The sequence below is a fragment of the Gymnogyps californianus genome, chromosome 1 (genome assembly GCF_018139145.2).
Source record: "Gymnogyps californianus isolate 813 chromosome 1, ASM1813914v2, whole genome shotgun sequence".
NCBI lineage: Eukaryota > Metazoa > Chordata > Aves > Accipitriformes > Cathartidae > Gymnogyps > Gymnogyps californianus.
Genome location: NC_059471.1, coordinates 143,012,439 through 143,029,104, shown reverse-complemented (window position 1 = coordinate 143,029,104; position 16,666 = coordinate 143,012,439). Strand labels below are relative to the sequence as shown.

The window sequence follows — 16,666 nt, the reverse complement described above, 5'->3', positions numbered from 1 at the left end:
CCTCCGTCAAGAACAGAGAAAATTATCAGGCAGTGCTCCTTAGTCACAGCCACACACAGTGGCCTTTCAGCACAGGTGCAGAGAAGATACAGAAAGTCTAAATTCTATCCTGCCTTCAGATTCTGCTAGTTGTAAGCAAGCGAGAAAAAGTTTGGGTCATCTTAGGTTTGTCACTAGACTCAGCACAGAGAACCGTGCACTGAGGACTGGATTTTCAAACAGAATAAATCTACAATATTTCATTGAAGGGCCCAAGTGAATACAGTTGTCTACCCAGTACGAATTGGGCCTTGAATTTTGCTATTCTTCAGCTGTTTGCTTTCAACATAATGATGTTTTTAAAAAAAATACAGCAACAACAGGAGAAACTGGGAAAATCTCTCTCCCACGCCACTTCTTATCTACTTTAAAAATGACTAAACAGATTGCCCTCAAATTTCCAAAATAGTTCATTTGTGGACTGAGGCTGAGGGAGACAGAAGACTCAAATGAAAAATGAAGTGCATCCTTAAGGATGGTTTTTCTTGCCCCACTGTAACAGAAATAATAAAACTAAAAAGATGTTGTTTAGAGAAAGTTTTGAGATGCTGACGTTAAACCGTAAACACGATGGAATGCAGTTTCAGGGCTGATGTCCATGGCCCCATTTTCAGCTGTGCTGAGCAGCTGCCACTTTCATTTTCATTTCAGCTGAGGTTGTTGGTGCTGAGCATCTCTGAAAAATCAGACAATTAGCTATTATCCCATACTATATTCCCCAAGTAGAGGGGCATAAATCATGTAGTGTTGTATGTCATATTAGACCTGTTCTGAGTTCTTTGCAATATCCAAGTACAGCAGAATGAGCTAAGGACACAGTGACAGTCTTAACAATCCAAAATCTATTGCTTTTTCTGATTTATGTGAGATCACCTCCATGTTCTTCAATAAGCCTCCAAAACAAAAGAATCCTTGAAAATAACAACATTAACAATTTTTTCCTTGTTGCTAATGAAATCAAGTAAAATTCTTTGCAGGTGTTCAGAAAGTAAGAATACTATGCTAAAATGGGCCCCATTAAAGCTCAACAGTCTTCAAGTTTTTTTGTGTCATTGGATGTGTTGAAGTTGCAATGTTACTGAAGTGTAGTTGAAATACAGCACTGTGTATTTCTGTAAAATGCCACTGGAAGGTGCATGCAGTCAACACAGTAAGAACACGATGCATTGTAAACTGCAGAGCTCAAGCAAATGTGATTGTATAAATCATTATTGTAATAACTTCATTATATGTTATTTTTTTAGAGTATATCTCCAACAGCTTCTTTTCCAATGTAGAATAATCCAGAAATGCTAATCCTCTGCTGCTTGTTTTTCAACAAACTTAGGTAAAGCAATTTTTTACCTTTCCATGGATGTGAGACAAAAAGGTATCACAGAATGAAAGTTCAGCTTCCTTGTGGCTGAAAACTAAACAATATCAAACACCTTGAAACTCATTTCATGTTATGCCAAGCTCATGAGACTCACCATAATATCCCAACACTCGCCCATTTCGTGAGGCCACACAATCTAACCACCTGAGTAAATGGCAACTGCTATATGGTGGTAAGGGAGGTGCAATCTACATCAAGTAACAGACTGCATTAGTAGAGAACAACTAGGGAAAGACAAAGGAGAATTCACATCAGTGAACTGGTGAACTGGCCACCTGATAGTAGTTGTGCTCATCCTTCACTCCACCGCCACGTAGAAGGCCAGCTCTACTGTGGGGATTTTGCAGTTGGGCAAGGCTAAGGTAATCAGCTCTCACAGCTCCAATGACAATGACTTATGACACCACAGACACTTCATCTTTTTCAGATGCTTATACATATGAACCCAGACCCAACTCTACACATCGTCCAGCCTACATAAAATCTCCTAAACTCCAGAAAATGGGGCTACCGTATCAACTTTTCTTTCACAACACAGCACCTTGGTAGACATTACGGTTTTACACACACAGGCTAACAGTGCACACTGACTTAGGTGCTGCATGAGCTTTTCCTTATGCTAAGGCCCTATCAACAGGTAAGTACCACTGCACCTGCAAATGCAATTTGCACAATATAGTTCACAGCAGTATCTGGGACCTCAACTTGTCTTGGAATCTGAATCTGCTGGTGAGAAGAGAGCTGGGAAGCAGCCTAGCAAACTTGTCAGCAGACAAGGACAGTCAATATCATGAGAAGGCGGCCGCCACCACCACCTCACAAGATCATATTTTTAAACACTAAAATCATTGACTATATTGGTGTTCACAGAAAGATTTGCAACTACAGAGAAGATAATACTTTCTTTTAAATCTAAACAGAACTAGCATCTACTTGCACACTTTTGTAAGAACCCAAATACCCAACTCGTGATCTACACAGGGTATCTGAGAGAGCCTGAAGGTCAGTGTCAGCATTGCAGGTGGTCCTCCTGGGTGTATAAAAATTGATGTGTCTCAGACAGATTTCAGGCTCAGCCTTTGTACATGGTGGTATGTAAAGAGTAGATGTATGAATGCATACATATACCAATATACTAATACTGTGGGAGCATCAGAAGGCCCCCATTAGAGAGTATGTGTGACAACCACATAATAGAAGCCAGCTTTTACAGGTGGAAAACTGAGGTATAGACAGTCTTTCACTATTTCTGGTTAAAATTATTTGGAAGGGCAAGGAATCTCATTCCTGAATTTTTGCGTAGTGTTCTCACAATATGATCATCCTCCTGTAGAGTCTGCATAGTAGGAAGACAACTTTCGTCTATATGTGTTTGTGTGTTACTTCTGGTATTTGGTGCTCAGAGAATGTAAGTGCCCTGCTAATCCTGAGAGGTATTCTGCTAGACTGAGTGCCAGAAGTTCCAGGCTCTGTCCTCTCCACTGATGACGTCTCTACTGGTTAAAGCTAGTCAAAGTTATATCTTAAAGTTTTCAATACATAAGACTTCACAGTGCATAATCTCCTGAGGTTCTACTATTGAGCAGAACAACTTCTCACTAACACGTTATTCCTGGCTTTAATTTTATTTTTGCATCTTCACGTAGTAAGATATGCTTTACAGTCCAGCAATTGAATTATAAATCTCAGTCCACACTGTGGACAGTTTGGAATTTCACATTTATACTGAATGCTGCTTTCTTAGAGGCATGCATGGAAAGTACCCACACAGGCTATTTTTGGACACTCAATTAAGAAGGAGAGAGAGGAGTTTGGGGAAAGAAACACCCATGCTGTTTTTAATCAAATTTTGTTGACTAGGTAAAGGATATTTAAAACATCTCGTCAGGGAAAGAATTAGATTGCCAAATTTCAGCTAAATAAGCATTTTAACAACTTGGTTAAAACCCACATTTATGAAGGAAAACCTGACAGACAAAGAATAAAAGGATCTAATTCAACCCACGTAAACAGTTCCCATTTCATTTGATAACGAGCCTGTTAAGACACAGCCTGTTACTCAATCAACAAGGGCAAGTGTTTGGGGGGGGGGGGGGAAAGCCAGCACAAAAGAAAAAAAAACCCACTTCTCAAATCTTTCATCTTCATTAGGCTTGCTTTGTTCTTTGTTAATGTCATGCTGATTAGCTTTCGATGAATCCAAAGGACTTTTGCACAATTTCAAAGACTTCGGTGGTATTCAAAGGACTTTTGCCACCTTATTAACTTGCCAGAGAAAGACGGGCTACAACTCTACCTTGATAAAGCCCATTCAACACAGCCACAGCATTGGCACAAAGTTCCTGATATTCATCATCTGACGAAATTTTAAAAGTCTTAAAAGGCCTTTTATTTCAGGATTGTATTTTGCTGCTGTTGTGCTTATGAGCCCTGTCTTAGCAGATCAGACAAGTTTCCAGGGAGCACTGGGAGAGCTGAATCTTTTTGTCTGCTTCAGGCCCCGCATGCGGCACAGGCAGCATGTGGTGGACAGGGACAGCCGTCCCTGCATGAGGGAACTACCTGCTAGTCAAAAACAGGAATGAGAATCAGCTCCAACATCCTCCTGTCCCAATTATTCACCCTTGTCATAAGAAGAAAGGATAGGTCATCTTGATGGCATTTTTAGCTGCCGTATAAGCAATGGCAGGCCAGTGCTTTGGTATGCCTAAAGCACCACTGATTTAAAGGTCTCACACCAGCAGCACAAGCCGGAGCTGCCGCAACATGTAGCTCTACGTTAGGCCAGGAGAGAATGGTGACTGGGCAATCCCTTTGCTTCTACTGTGATCAAGGGCAGAGAACCTGACCACCCACCGACGCCTGGTGCTCAGTCCCACACAGCCATATCCCAGTCTGCAGAGGAAGTCAAAAGAAAGAAAAATGTCTAAGAGGTCCTTCAGTCTAACCTGAATGCTGGGCCATAACCTCAGTATGAGCTTCAGTGGCTCCATGCCAACACGTGCTATATGAAAAAGCATCCTCATCTCTTCAAGGGTTATGTTCTAAATATTAATATCCCATATGCCTTTCAGTGGTCCTCCCAGAAATAACTAGGGATGACTGAATTAGACATTACTGAAATTTCTACCGTTAAAAAACCAAACAAAAACACACATGCACACACACAAAAAAACCAATAAAAAAACCCCAACAGTTAAAAAAAAACAAGGAAGCCTTCTAAACCTCCATCAAGCATCAAAAAAAAGAGGCATAAATATAATCAAATAAAAGCTTCTTAAGTAATCTTGAAATCATAAGCAAAAAAAATGCACTAAAGAACAGACCACATGTCTACATTTGATGTTCTGGAACTCATCAAAATGCAATACCAGATGTTATATTTTTAATAACAGAAGCAGTCCTTATAATGACTAAATGACAATAAATGCGGCGTTAATAGCTTGACACTTCTCTTTCTCCTAAAGCTCATATGTATACAAACAAGGCTCAAATGCAGCCAATTTCAGAGAGGACTGAAAAAGCCTAGCTGAACACAGGCTCACAGATCACTACTACAAAATTAGTTGGCTGGGGGAAAAAAAATCCTTCCTCCGAGATCCAGATTTCTGAAGGTTATTTGCACACCAACAGATGCAAATGTTCTTCCTAACTTCCACCAAACTCAAGACAAGTCAGGTCAAGAAATTTAGCTGCATTCCCAAGTGTCCTGGTTTCAGCTGGGACAGAGTTAATTTTCTTCTTAGTATCTGGTACAGCGCTGCGTTTTGGATTTAGGGTGAGAATAATGTTGATAACACTCTGATGTTTTAGTTGTTGCTAAGTAGCGCTTAGCTGAAGTTAAGGATTTTTTCAGTTTCCCATGCTCTGCCAGCAAGGAGGTGTGCAAGAAGCTGGGAGGGAGCATGACCAGGGCAGCTGACCCGAACTAGCCAAAGGGATATTCCATACCATAGAACATCATGCCCAGTATATAAACTGGGGGGGAGTTGGCCGGTGGGGCAGATCACTGCTCGGGCATCGGTCAGCGGGTGGTGAGCAATTGCCTTGTGCATCGCTGGCTTTTTTTCCGTTTTCCCCCCTCATCTTTTTTTTGTTATATTCCTTTTCATTACTATTATTATTATTATATTTCATTATTATTATTGTTAGTATTATATTTTACTTTAGTTATTAAACGGTTCCTATCTCAACCCACAAGTTTTACCTTCCTTCCCGATTCTCCTCCCCATCCCACTGGGAGCAGGAGTGAGGGAGCCGCTGCGTGGTGCTTAGCTGCTGGCTGGGGTTAAACCACCACACCAAGATTCTTAAAAACCTTGGAAAATCTAGCCCTGGGACAGCTTCTAACTCTGTCACTTTAAAAAGCCACATCCACATCTGCAGAACAGGTCAGACTGGCTCTGTAAATCAGTAATCCATCCTCCTCCTCCTCTAGTCTCTGGATCTCTTCCATCTCTTCACATATAGCTGTAAATTATCCTTCACTCCTTATAGAGCTTTAAAACAAAATCACACTCCTCCTATGAGATAGTGAAAAACAGAAATAAGGCTTACAGTGCTGAGTTCACGGTGTCACCTTGGCAAGCCCTTTTTCCTACAGGAACCTTTAATCACTGAGCCCAACAGATAGAAACTAATCAGAATGCTGTATTAACATTTAACGAAGAGACTGGAAAAAAAGACTCAAACGGAAGATTTTGAAGCAATCTCCAGGTAAGGAGGTCCCACAGTGCCAACAAATTAAATGTGTGAGCAGATGCATGAAGGCCTTGGTGGATGCTGCCATCTCCTGGTACCTTCTCTGGTTTGCAAACTGTTATCCTTGAGCAAAAGGTACCTGCACATCTCGGTTAAACAAGGCCATTTTTATCCAGTTATTTGCCATACTGTTTCTAAAGGCAGAAGGAATCACAAAGCATTTACCACTATGCTCTCCTCCTCTGCATGAGCTGTATGATCAGTGGATGAATAAGTTTTTCTGCAAAGGCTTGCTTGCAAAGGCTTGCTTCCATGTCACCCCAAAAAATAACACTGGCAAACAGTGGTCCCTTTTTGATTCCTGAACACAAAAGATCTCTGTCAGTAGTCCAATTTCCAAAAACTGGATATCAAAAGGCCTAAATTATGGCCTTCAAATATTCAATCTCAGTTGCCTTAATAAAACATCCTATGCAGTACTCCATTTTTCACAGCAGTTTAAGAAGGTGAAAGAAAAGTAAGTCCATAAAACTACAGATAAAGTTTCTCCAGGGCTCCAAGGGGTTAATCCTAGTTTATAGCCTCAAGTTTAAGAACTGATTTCCCTTTTACTTTTTTTTTTAATCTTAGCTAATGCTGAGGATACTATTACTCGTACAAATATGTAATCTTTCTTAAAGTCTCATTAAATGCTTTGTTTTCTATTCTTGTGGCAGCAAGTTCCACTTCTTTACCATGTCCTATTCAGAAGACAGGAGAGGATGATTTTCTATCAATATTAACTTGAACATGCACTCAGCTATCTTCACCATGATCCAAATCAAGTGATTATTATAATAGGATTAAATTGATTATAAACAGTATGGCTCTGTCCACCCAGATAAACCCATATTATAATGATACATACCATAAGGCAGGCCACTATTTTTAATACCGAGACATAACAGAAATCCATTTAAAAGAATGTAAACCAAGATTAACAGCAGTTCTCAATTTAAAGTGAATGATGTACATAAGCTTCTCTGAAAAGAAACTTGGGCAATTTTGACAGAAAAGTAGAGTGAGATAATATGGGAAGAAATTATTCAGGAAAGACGAGAGAAATATGAGTAACTTTTATTGGCCACTGATTCAAGAGTTCTCAGCAAGTGGTTTACACCACCACAAGGTGAAATTCAGCTGACAGTCCCACAAGGCAAGACCTTTGATGCTGGCTTCAGCAGCTCCTGTTAACCCACCCCAACCACCTGTGCCCCTGGTGCCTTAGCTCAGTGACCCTGTTTGCAGCACAGACTATTCCTTCTTCCCCGCACCCTGAAGTCTGTGCCAACACCACCTCAGGGATGGCACATTGTGTTACAGGACCGCCATCAAATACCTGCAGAAACATGACATTTCTGCAAGCCTACATTGCCACTGAAGTGCTCTTACCACTGAACTACAGCCTTGGTGAGTTGGACTGGACTTCCTGTTCAATTTAGAATATTCATAAAATTGTCATTTCATCTCATGTGCATGTAACTCTGTGCTGCTCAGGCCAACTGGCTTCAATCATTCCTACCTTCAAAAGAAACTCCATTGAGCATCTAGTGCTAAAATAACCCCAAAGCTGGAAGTATGTTTCAGGTGGGATTTTAACAAAAAAGTTTAGAACAAAACTCTGATCAGAGTTGATCCATTTTATAGCTTAAACCTTGCACTTTAACTCTTGCAGAAAGAAGAAAACGAACCCTATAAGAAAGCCAGAGAAGTTTTCCAGTGGGACATGCATCGGGGATGCACATCAGATTGCTACTTCTGCCCAAAGCAGCTAGCTAGCGGTCAGCTCTATCTCTGTGACTTGTCCATCACCAGAATATGTGCTAAAGAGCTTGCCATCCCAATCATCCTGTACAAGCCATTTATGAAGTATATTCACGTGTAGAAGTTAAAAGTTGCTGTTGTGGAGGCTTGAGTCCTACAACAGTCAAAGAAGTCCAGGGCGTGACTGCACAAGTGAAAACTGTTAGAGGAAGTCCAAACCCATCAGGTCAGTATCTGAGACACCCTTGACCCCTGAGCACATAAATGCTCATGTTGCACTGACTTCAAAAACAAGGCTACTCCCGAGAGCTTTACTGAATGAGGGCCTTTATATGAGCAACAATTTGGTTTAATGAACGAAGCTACATTTCTGACACTACAAGTGAGAAAAAGTATGTTTGGTTCTGCCATTACCTCTGAGCTCATTGCTTCAACCTATTGCATTGGCCAGCCTGTTCTCACTCTTCTCTTTCGTCTAGAAGAACTTCAGGGCACAGATTACCTTTTGGAGCAACATCAGTACTCTATGCACTACCTTGGAAGACACAGTAATAATTTGAACCCTTGTTTATGGCCACAATTTTATAGAATCACAGAAGGTAAACATTAAGGCTGCCATCTTACCTGCATTATCTTAATTCATTTAGTATAGTATAGTTAATTCAGTGTTAAAGACAATTACCTCACCAGATTTACTGCCATATCTTGGCCAAGGTATCTAGTAACTCTAGTTTAGTCTATTCAACTAAGTAAAACAGAATTATCATAGATTTTTCCTTACAAATTCTGCACTGTGATTATGTATGTGTTCACAATGTTGCACAAGCAATGTACTGTGGTTTATCTATCATCTACTACAATATCTGAGACTAGCATGTGATTTGATATTTGCATATATATTTTGTGATTATTTTAGCGATATCCATTTCACCCGAGAAGTTTTCTATGAAATGACAGACTTATTCTGCATTTCTTGTGTGTGCATACATGTATGCATGGGCACACACATTTCTGTTTAACATCCTCATACAGCAAGTGCTAATAGTTTCAGTACAGATTACCCAGTTTAGAAATCACAGAACTGGAGTTGCTATACACATGGAGAACAATATCAAAGGTGCACATTTTGGTTCAGCACAATCGATAAGCTGATATTCAGTTCAAAGAGACTTTTATCCTGGCGATTAGAATATTGAAAAGGTTAGGTGTGTTCATGAGAAAGGCACAGCTGTGTGGTTCCAACCTGCAGCATTTGAAAGGCTGTTCCAAGTGAATTGCAGCTCGCTCCTACACACAGACACATAGATCTGGGTGCATTCTACATGTGGTACATGCACTGAAAAGACATTCAAAAAAATTTGGGAAAGTCTTCGTTACTTTGAAGCATTCAATTTTCACCTAAACTTACAGCTGCTCTATAAATATAAAACTTCAAAATTACTTGGGTCATTTTGCTGTAACCAGGGCTAAAAAAAGAATCTTCTACAGGACTTTTTCTAAAAGACTGCTGACTCTGTGAAGATGAGAATAAAACTCGGCAGCCTGGATCTTAGCTGGTGGCTTAGTGTCTAAATCTCCTGCTAAGGATCTGGCTCAGCTCTTTTGGGTGAAATCAAGCCCTTCTGACACTAACAGCAGCACTCCCACTGTCTCCAAAAAAGAGAATTTCTCTTTCCAATTTTTCAGCTGAGTATTTGGTTCCACTTTTTCATGATTTCAGTGTTTTGGGAATGTCCGAGCCAGTGGCTTCAGGTTTCCAATGCCAGACATGTAGGAGACATTACCACCTATCCAGATTTCCGATGTCCCAAGTCTTACCACCAAACACGAAACCCTCTCTTCAGCATATCCTTCCTGTGTCTTAAGTAATTGTGTGAGAGCATACATGCATCTGATGTGTCGGACCATGTTCCCAGGATGTGCATAGTAGTAGGGGAATGACAATGCAGCTACGTGCAATTAGCAAATGTCTTCCACTGGGTCTCCTTTAGCAGTGGGTCTTTCAGGGTGGCTCACCTTCAGCCCACAGTCTTGTAGGAGCGTCTAGGTTGCTTTATGGTATTAGTAGGTCTTAAAGAACTTCAAAGCATATTAATGAAAATTGGCCTAAGTAATGCCAAGTGGACAGGGGATTAAAGGAAATGGTACTACTTGAGACTGTCAGAAGTCAGAGGTATCAGAGGACCCTTAGTCTTTGAAAGGTAACAAAAGCTGGATGACTGTGATTCTTAGGAACATGGAATTTAGGACTTACACATTCTGACTTTATTCTCTCAAGTTTATAAGAATTAGATTTACAAGTACTCACCTATATGTTTTGTTTACTGAACAATTGTATTGCCTCACTTTTTTTTATTTTAAACTTACCGTAGTATTGAAGCACCTTTAAGTTTATTAGTTTTAAATTCCTGAATTCTCTGGGACAAGTGTCTTGAATTTTCTTAGTCCCCACATCATCCCCTGGCCTTAACAAGCTGCAGTGGCATCCCTTCACTACATGGCTCAGTAGTGACCCACTGAGTCACAAATCAGACTGACCAATTACATCTGGCACAGGAAGCCTCAGAGAAAAAGAGAAGGCACAGCACTGCTCACACAAGGTACAAGCCTAACTGCAGAGGAGCAAAAGGAGACACCCAGGTGAAGGATACTTCTGCTCATTGTCTGAAACTTGACTCATGCAAGATTCCACTGCAGAAGTCTCCATGGTACACATCAAGCTGATTTACGGAAGGATGAAGTAAGGAAAAGATGGTTATAAACAGTGATCAATCCTGATTTACAATAGCTCAAACTGTGACAGAAATTGTATCATTAGCCAACAACAGGATGCTTAAAAGATTCGTGAATTTTGTTTATGTGTTTGTACTTATTATTCCACTCTAGATATCTTTATCATGGAAGCTTAAACAAAATCAGGTCATGGTAATGTGTGACGCTGTTGATAATCCATACCATGAGTAATCTTCCTGTGCTGCAAGAGCACAGATAAGTGTTCAGTAAGCTTTGCCCAATTGATTTAAAGTTAGCTCACGCACACTAGGTGTCTGCCTGCCTGTTCATAAATCTTTGACGTGTATGTCTGGCTGGCGTGTTGTGCCTGACATGTGAACTGTGTAAAATACAGTTCACAGGTTTTTATTACAGTGGTACCTTTAATATCTCCACCAGCAGGTATTTTACGCTTCATAGATACAGTAGCTAATGCTGCTCTCCAGTCACAGCATATCACCTCTGTTCAACTCAAATGCTCTTCCAGCTCTCATTCTACTGTGCCAATTGTACTCTCCATATTACGAGTCTTCCTGATGGGGATTTCCTTTCCAGAGGTAGAAAGGACCTAAGCTCAGGTTCGACATTCAGTGTAGTGTGACACCTCTTCACCTGAAGATTTTTCTCCCGAAAATCTCTGAGCAGATGAGGTATGGTGGGAGAAGGAAGCCCATCAGCCAGAGTGCTTGATGCCTTTCCTGACTCTCCATCCGCCTAGCTAGTCTGAATAAAATCTTTCTACTAGGAGCATCTCTCACTGTAAGCAGAGAGGAAAATGGAACTGTCTCTTAGGTGGGAGTACTGGTTGCCTCTTGAAAATTAGCTATTATTAGCCAATATTAACTACACAATAAAGCCAGATGGCTTCACCAAGCCAAATTATTGCTGCAGTGTGGAGGCAGCAGCATAGAGCACAGCAATTAAGGCACGTTGGCTCACTGCCTTTAAAGGGATGATGCTCTTCGCCACTCAGGCCTATCAGGTTTCTAACTTACACTGTGAGCTACTGCTAAAACCAATGAAAAGATCCAAATTACATTCAGTCTTAGATGGAAAATAGTATCAGTATCTGTCCTGGTGGTCCACTGTTTATGTTTTGACACTGGTTTTGACATAATTAGAAATAAGTAAAGGTTTGATAGCTCCTGTTTGCTCTTACTCTGAAATCAGTGCAGGCTGTGACAGGAGCTGGAAAGTGAAAGCAGCACCCTGGGAATACTAAGGAGTTGTCTGCATACAGAAGTTGCACTGCTGTAAACATAACTCAATCCAGTTAAAGCAAGTCTTTTTCAGGGATTCCCTAACATACAGTGATTTATAACGGGCTCTTGTTATACTCATACTTCCAAGCATAAGTCAAAAGAAGCAATCCTGCACAGACTTAACTAAATCAGTGGGAAAAAAACTGCTTTTCATTCCATTGATATAACTTGGACACAGACCAGTTCTAATATGGATTAGATATGACTTAAAAAGTTCACAGCTTCCTGCAACCAGGGAAAAACCCAAGGCTGTCTTATTTCATAAACTTGGTATTATCTGCTCTATTCCAGCTTGTCAAGAGCCCTGTTTTATTTTTAAGGACAATTATGGGTCTTAAAAATAAAATAGGGCTCTTGGTCTTAAAAGATATTAAGCTGCTCTTTTGGATAGTTGCAACACTATTTTGCCTTAACATAAAGTACCAGATAATAACCAGACAAGTTGCAAGATCTTCCTTCTTCTCTTGGACCTTCTGTTCCACCAAAAGGGGCAAAGACTTTCTCAGACCTTTCTTCATTCAAATTTTAGTGAAAAGACAAGAGTGCAATAGCAGAACACTGCCACCTGCTTATAATCACAATGCACTAGCATGACACCAATAGTCGTGACACCAATATACAAGTTTGTCCTTCCTCAAGTTTCTACAGAACACAGAGATGCCTTGGACCACATGCTGGCTGGCAGAGATCAACACACTGAAATCAGCACCATAGAAACATTTTTTCAAGAAGTCTAGAGCCTGTGGGGAAAAAAAGGAATGACAACTCCTGAATTAGAGCAGTTTAGAGTATCTGTTCTAGTGCTTGCACACAGACTTCTCTGATCAAGCTCAATGATTACCTTGCATTCAGTTCCACTCTAAAAGCTTTACTCTGTATATGGCTACCTGAACCAGCAAATAATATTTGACTGATCACAACACTACTCCAAGAATCAAGGGCAAACAAGAGCAGAGAGATAAATGAATCCAAGGATTTTCAGTGTAAATATGGTGGATATTTAACAGTGGTATTTGCCCTGTCTGCCATGACAACCGCAGAGTGAAGATTCAACAGCACAGTTGAAATTAAGGTTAGATGCTGTCTTGAATTCACCTACTAGTGTCCTGTAGCTCAGAAAATTTTCCTTGCAACCCTTGACTACAGCAATACAGCATGACACAGCAGTGCACATCCAGTTGTCCCCATTCAGACCTAGTATGAGATCTTTTCAGAGATCTACATTGTGGACCTACCTACTATGGCAGTTCTGAATTAGCTGGACACGTATAGTACTTGGTTAGGCAGCACACAACCACTTGTTTAATTGACATTCTTACCTCTGCAGCTAAGTAGTTTCCAGTTGCCAAATGCTTAAATCTAAACAAGCTATTCCACTGTCCTGCCCCTCCCCGGCAAGGGTCATGATGGACAACCTAAAAGAAGAAGTACAGATTTTAATCATGCTCCTCAAGATGATACTTAGATCACTGACATTTCTTACAGCTCACTCCAAATAAAAATATGTAAACTACATAATTACAAACAGTCTACCACAGAGAGGAATTCTGTGCTCACACTAAGCCCACCATAGATAACAACTACTTACATTTATTTTTTGCCAGGTGCCAGGAAATACTCCTCCTATTACTTCCCATGTTTTCATTAATCTACTCCCTGCAAACATGATGAGCCAAATTTTGCTTTGAAGTGACATGGTGTGAATCCGGAGCTCAAGAAAGTAAGTGTAGCTGCTCTGCGCTTACATAGGCACTACTTAAAAGCAAAACTCAAACCCTCTTACATTGTTTCACCACTTATACCAGCTCTATTTTTGACAACACTAGGGGCTTCTGATAAATTTTCGTTCAAGTGATAAAATATCCCCGTATCATTTGAAATATCCCAGGTTATTTCTTTTTCCCCTTGACTGAGCTGTAGGTCATTTGCTACCTTCAAACCTAGCAGTGCCTGTCTCTCAAGGAGTAATCTCGGAAAACTACAAGTGCAATATACTCTATTCCATACAGTCCTTACTCAGACAAAAATCAACCATTTGCCTGAGTGAGGAGCTTTGTTTTAAATGCATAAAGTTTGTTCAGCACATAAGAACTTTTGGGTATAGGAGTTACATTACTGTAATAGCAAGGGTTTGAGACATACCAGCTTCCAATGTTTCTCAGTTAAACAAAAATATATTTGCTAGTCATCTTCTCAAAATCACCCCCATTCAGCAACAACACCTTTATTCAGCCTAACTTTAAACAGATGTTGATGTGCCCTATTGCAGAAGAATTGACTTGAGCACATTTGTGAGATTTCTTCTTAGTCATGAATTTCAACTTTCTATATTGCACATGAAGTCAAATATAAACACTCAGAACTCAGGATACATGAGTGTCATTCAATTGGCTTTGATAAAATTGCACCATTTACGTCAAGTCTGAATTTGACCCTTCATCATTTTAGTGCAGGTAAATATAGTAAGAAAACATCCTCTCTCCACACACGCACAGCCATAAAGCATCTCTTCAGTGTTCATCCTACACAAACTGCTTCATAAAATAATAATAGTTACGGGGAGGTGTATGATGATATCAAGAGGCTATGAATGATTCATGTTGTGGTAAGGTATTTTTACTGAACCCTGGCCTTCAGGTCCTAAAATATTTATAAAAAGAAAAAAATACCTCTATTTCCCACAGTGCTTTAGAACTTGTTGCAGAAGTGGCTGACTGACGTAATGTAGTACGAAGGAAAATATGTTGTTTCTTCTCATATTCGTCACAGGTCAGAAACTTCTCTTGCTCTGCATGAAACAGCCTAACAACATCTCCCTAAAGTAATATGAAAAAGAAGCATTATTAAGTGGTAGGCAAAGCCGCTAGACTCATCCTCTATATCTGTACTAGCTCCAGTGATGTCAACGTAGCTGATGTGAAGAAAACATTTATTAGTTTCCTATTGCTGGAGCTGGTACCAAGCACAGAGCATACAATCTCGGCACTGAGTCTGGAAATCAAATGAGATAATTCAGTCCTGCAGGAGACCCATGCGCTTTTTTGAAAACAGAACTTGTTTCAGAGCACCGCAATGAATAGGGGGCAACAATTAACCTAACGGTGATTTTTAATTCTAGCTAACTTTTATTTCTAATCTCTCTTAGTATTTAGGGAAAGTGACCAGATTTTTCTATCATATTATCTGATGTCTTCTACTCTGCAATCAAAACCAATGCCCCCTTCTCTATTTCTTCTGCTGGCATCATTTTTGCTTCCTTCTGCCTCTCCCCAAGGCTTGAAACACTATCCCCAAATATGTCTACACAGATATACCATTTTCCCTTTCAAATTCTTCCTCAAAAACTGCTGGTACCTTGATACCTACTGAAAAATAGCCAGTTGATAATGACTTATCAAGGTACAAGTGAGGAAAAATGAAATTTATTTCTTTAAAATGAAAATGCAAATAATCTCAGGGTGTGATCTGGAGGCATGAAGCTGTGCAATCCCTCAGCATTTAAAGCTTCATTGTCTTATTACAGCTATTGTCATCTTTCATGCCTCACTCCCTTCTGTAGGCTTGTTATACCTGCTTTCAGCATCTTGGCATAAACTGAAGTGTCACAGCTATTCTGTAGAGAGCCCTCATCATTCTGGGCTTGAACTTCATCTTTTCTCATGGATCTTCAGTTGTCTGTGGGAGGGGAAAGGGGCTGGAAGCCAGCACAATCTAGACAATTTCACTTAGTAAAACAATAACACAAAGGAAAAATAATCTGCTTGTTGAAGGACAGTAGTGAGGGATCCTCAACAGCTCCATAAAGTCCTCATTTCTTCTTTTATTCACCATGTAGTATTTCTCTACAGTCAAATATGGCATGATTTTTCGGATTCAAAAAACAATTAAAAAAATCATACTTACTCCTTTCAGTACATCATCTCGGTAACTACTGAATTTCATGAACAAAGTTATTTTCCAGCTTGTGTTACAGTTGACAGCGTTTACCTTTGGGGGGAGGGAAAAAAACAAACACAATTATAGTCTTATGGGGTGTTCTTTTCTTTTTGAGACATTCTATTCTTCTAAAAGACCACACCACATCTAGGGTGGCAGGGGACATGGCTTATTTGTACAGTTCCTAACATGGGTCCTGAAGCTCTTAAGTGTTAATAAGAATGCTGTTGATGTTGGAGAAGATTCAGTGGGTAAAATGCTACTCTGTCTGTTGACAGCCTACCAAAGATGACCTAAAGAGCTGTTGGAAGAGGACTTACTCTTACATCAGTGAGAGTTTCAGATAGTCAAGCAAACCTCACGAAGTTTTCAGTGCCAGGCAGAACTGCGCCAAGAATAAGTATATTTCATCTTGGTTTTTTGAGGCCAAGCTGGAACCAACGTTTAATACTGGCATCTAGCCCATGGTGGGTTCTGGTTACCAGTAAAGAACAACGTATAATACATCTCAGATCAGCAGTTACCTCTCCTCCCTCCACTGAACTCACCTCTTTGCAGCCAGGGTTATCTAGAAGCTCAATGTTGCTGGCATGTAGAGGCTGCCCTGCATTGACTGGCATGAGAACAACTTTATCTCCCACAACAACCTGGAAGTCAGAAATACAATGCAATTTAGACCTATGTAATTATCCAATAAAATGAAGTAATGTTACATTTTTAGAAAATGACTCAAATGCATGCTCTAGGAATGGCACTCAGTGAATTTATTTGCAGACAA

General features: G+C 40.1%; 1 protein-coding gene across 1 annotated transcript in view; it reads right to left on the bottom strand.

Moving 5' to 3' along the window:
* ITPR2 (inositol 1,4,5-trisphosphate receptor type 2) overlaps positions 1 to 16,666 on the bottom strand; it is a 268,298-nt gene that overhangs the window by 201,630 nt on the left and 50,002 nt on the right. Inside the window, exons 6-9 of the mRNA XM_050915600.1 lie at positions 16,437 to 16,535; positions 15,856 to 15,939; positions 14,622 to 14,768; positions 13,272 to 13,367 (exon numbers count right to left, since the gene is read on the bottom strand). Coding sequence (XP_050771557.1) covers positions 13,272 to 13,367; positions 14,622 to 14,768; positions 15,856 to 15,939; positions 16,437 to 16,535 — 426 coding nt within the window. The remainder of the gene's footprint in view (positions 1 to 13,271; positions 13,368 to 14,621; positions 14,769 to 15,855; positions 15,940 to 16,436; positions 16,536 to 16,666) is intronic.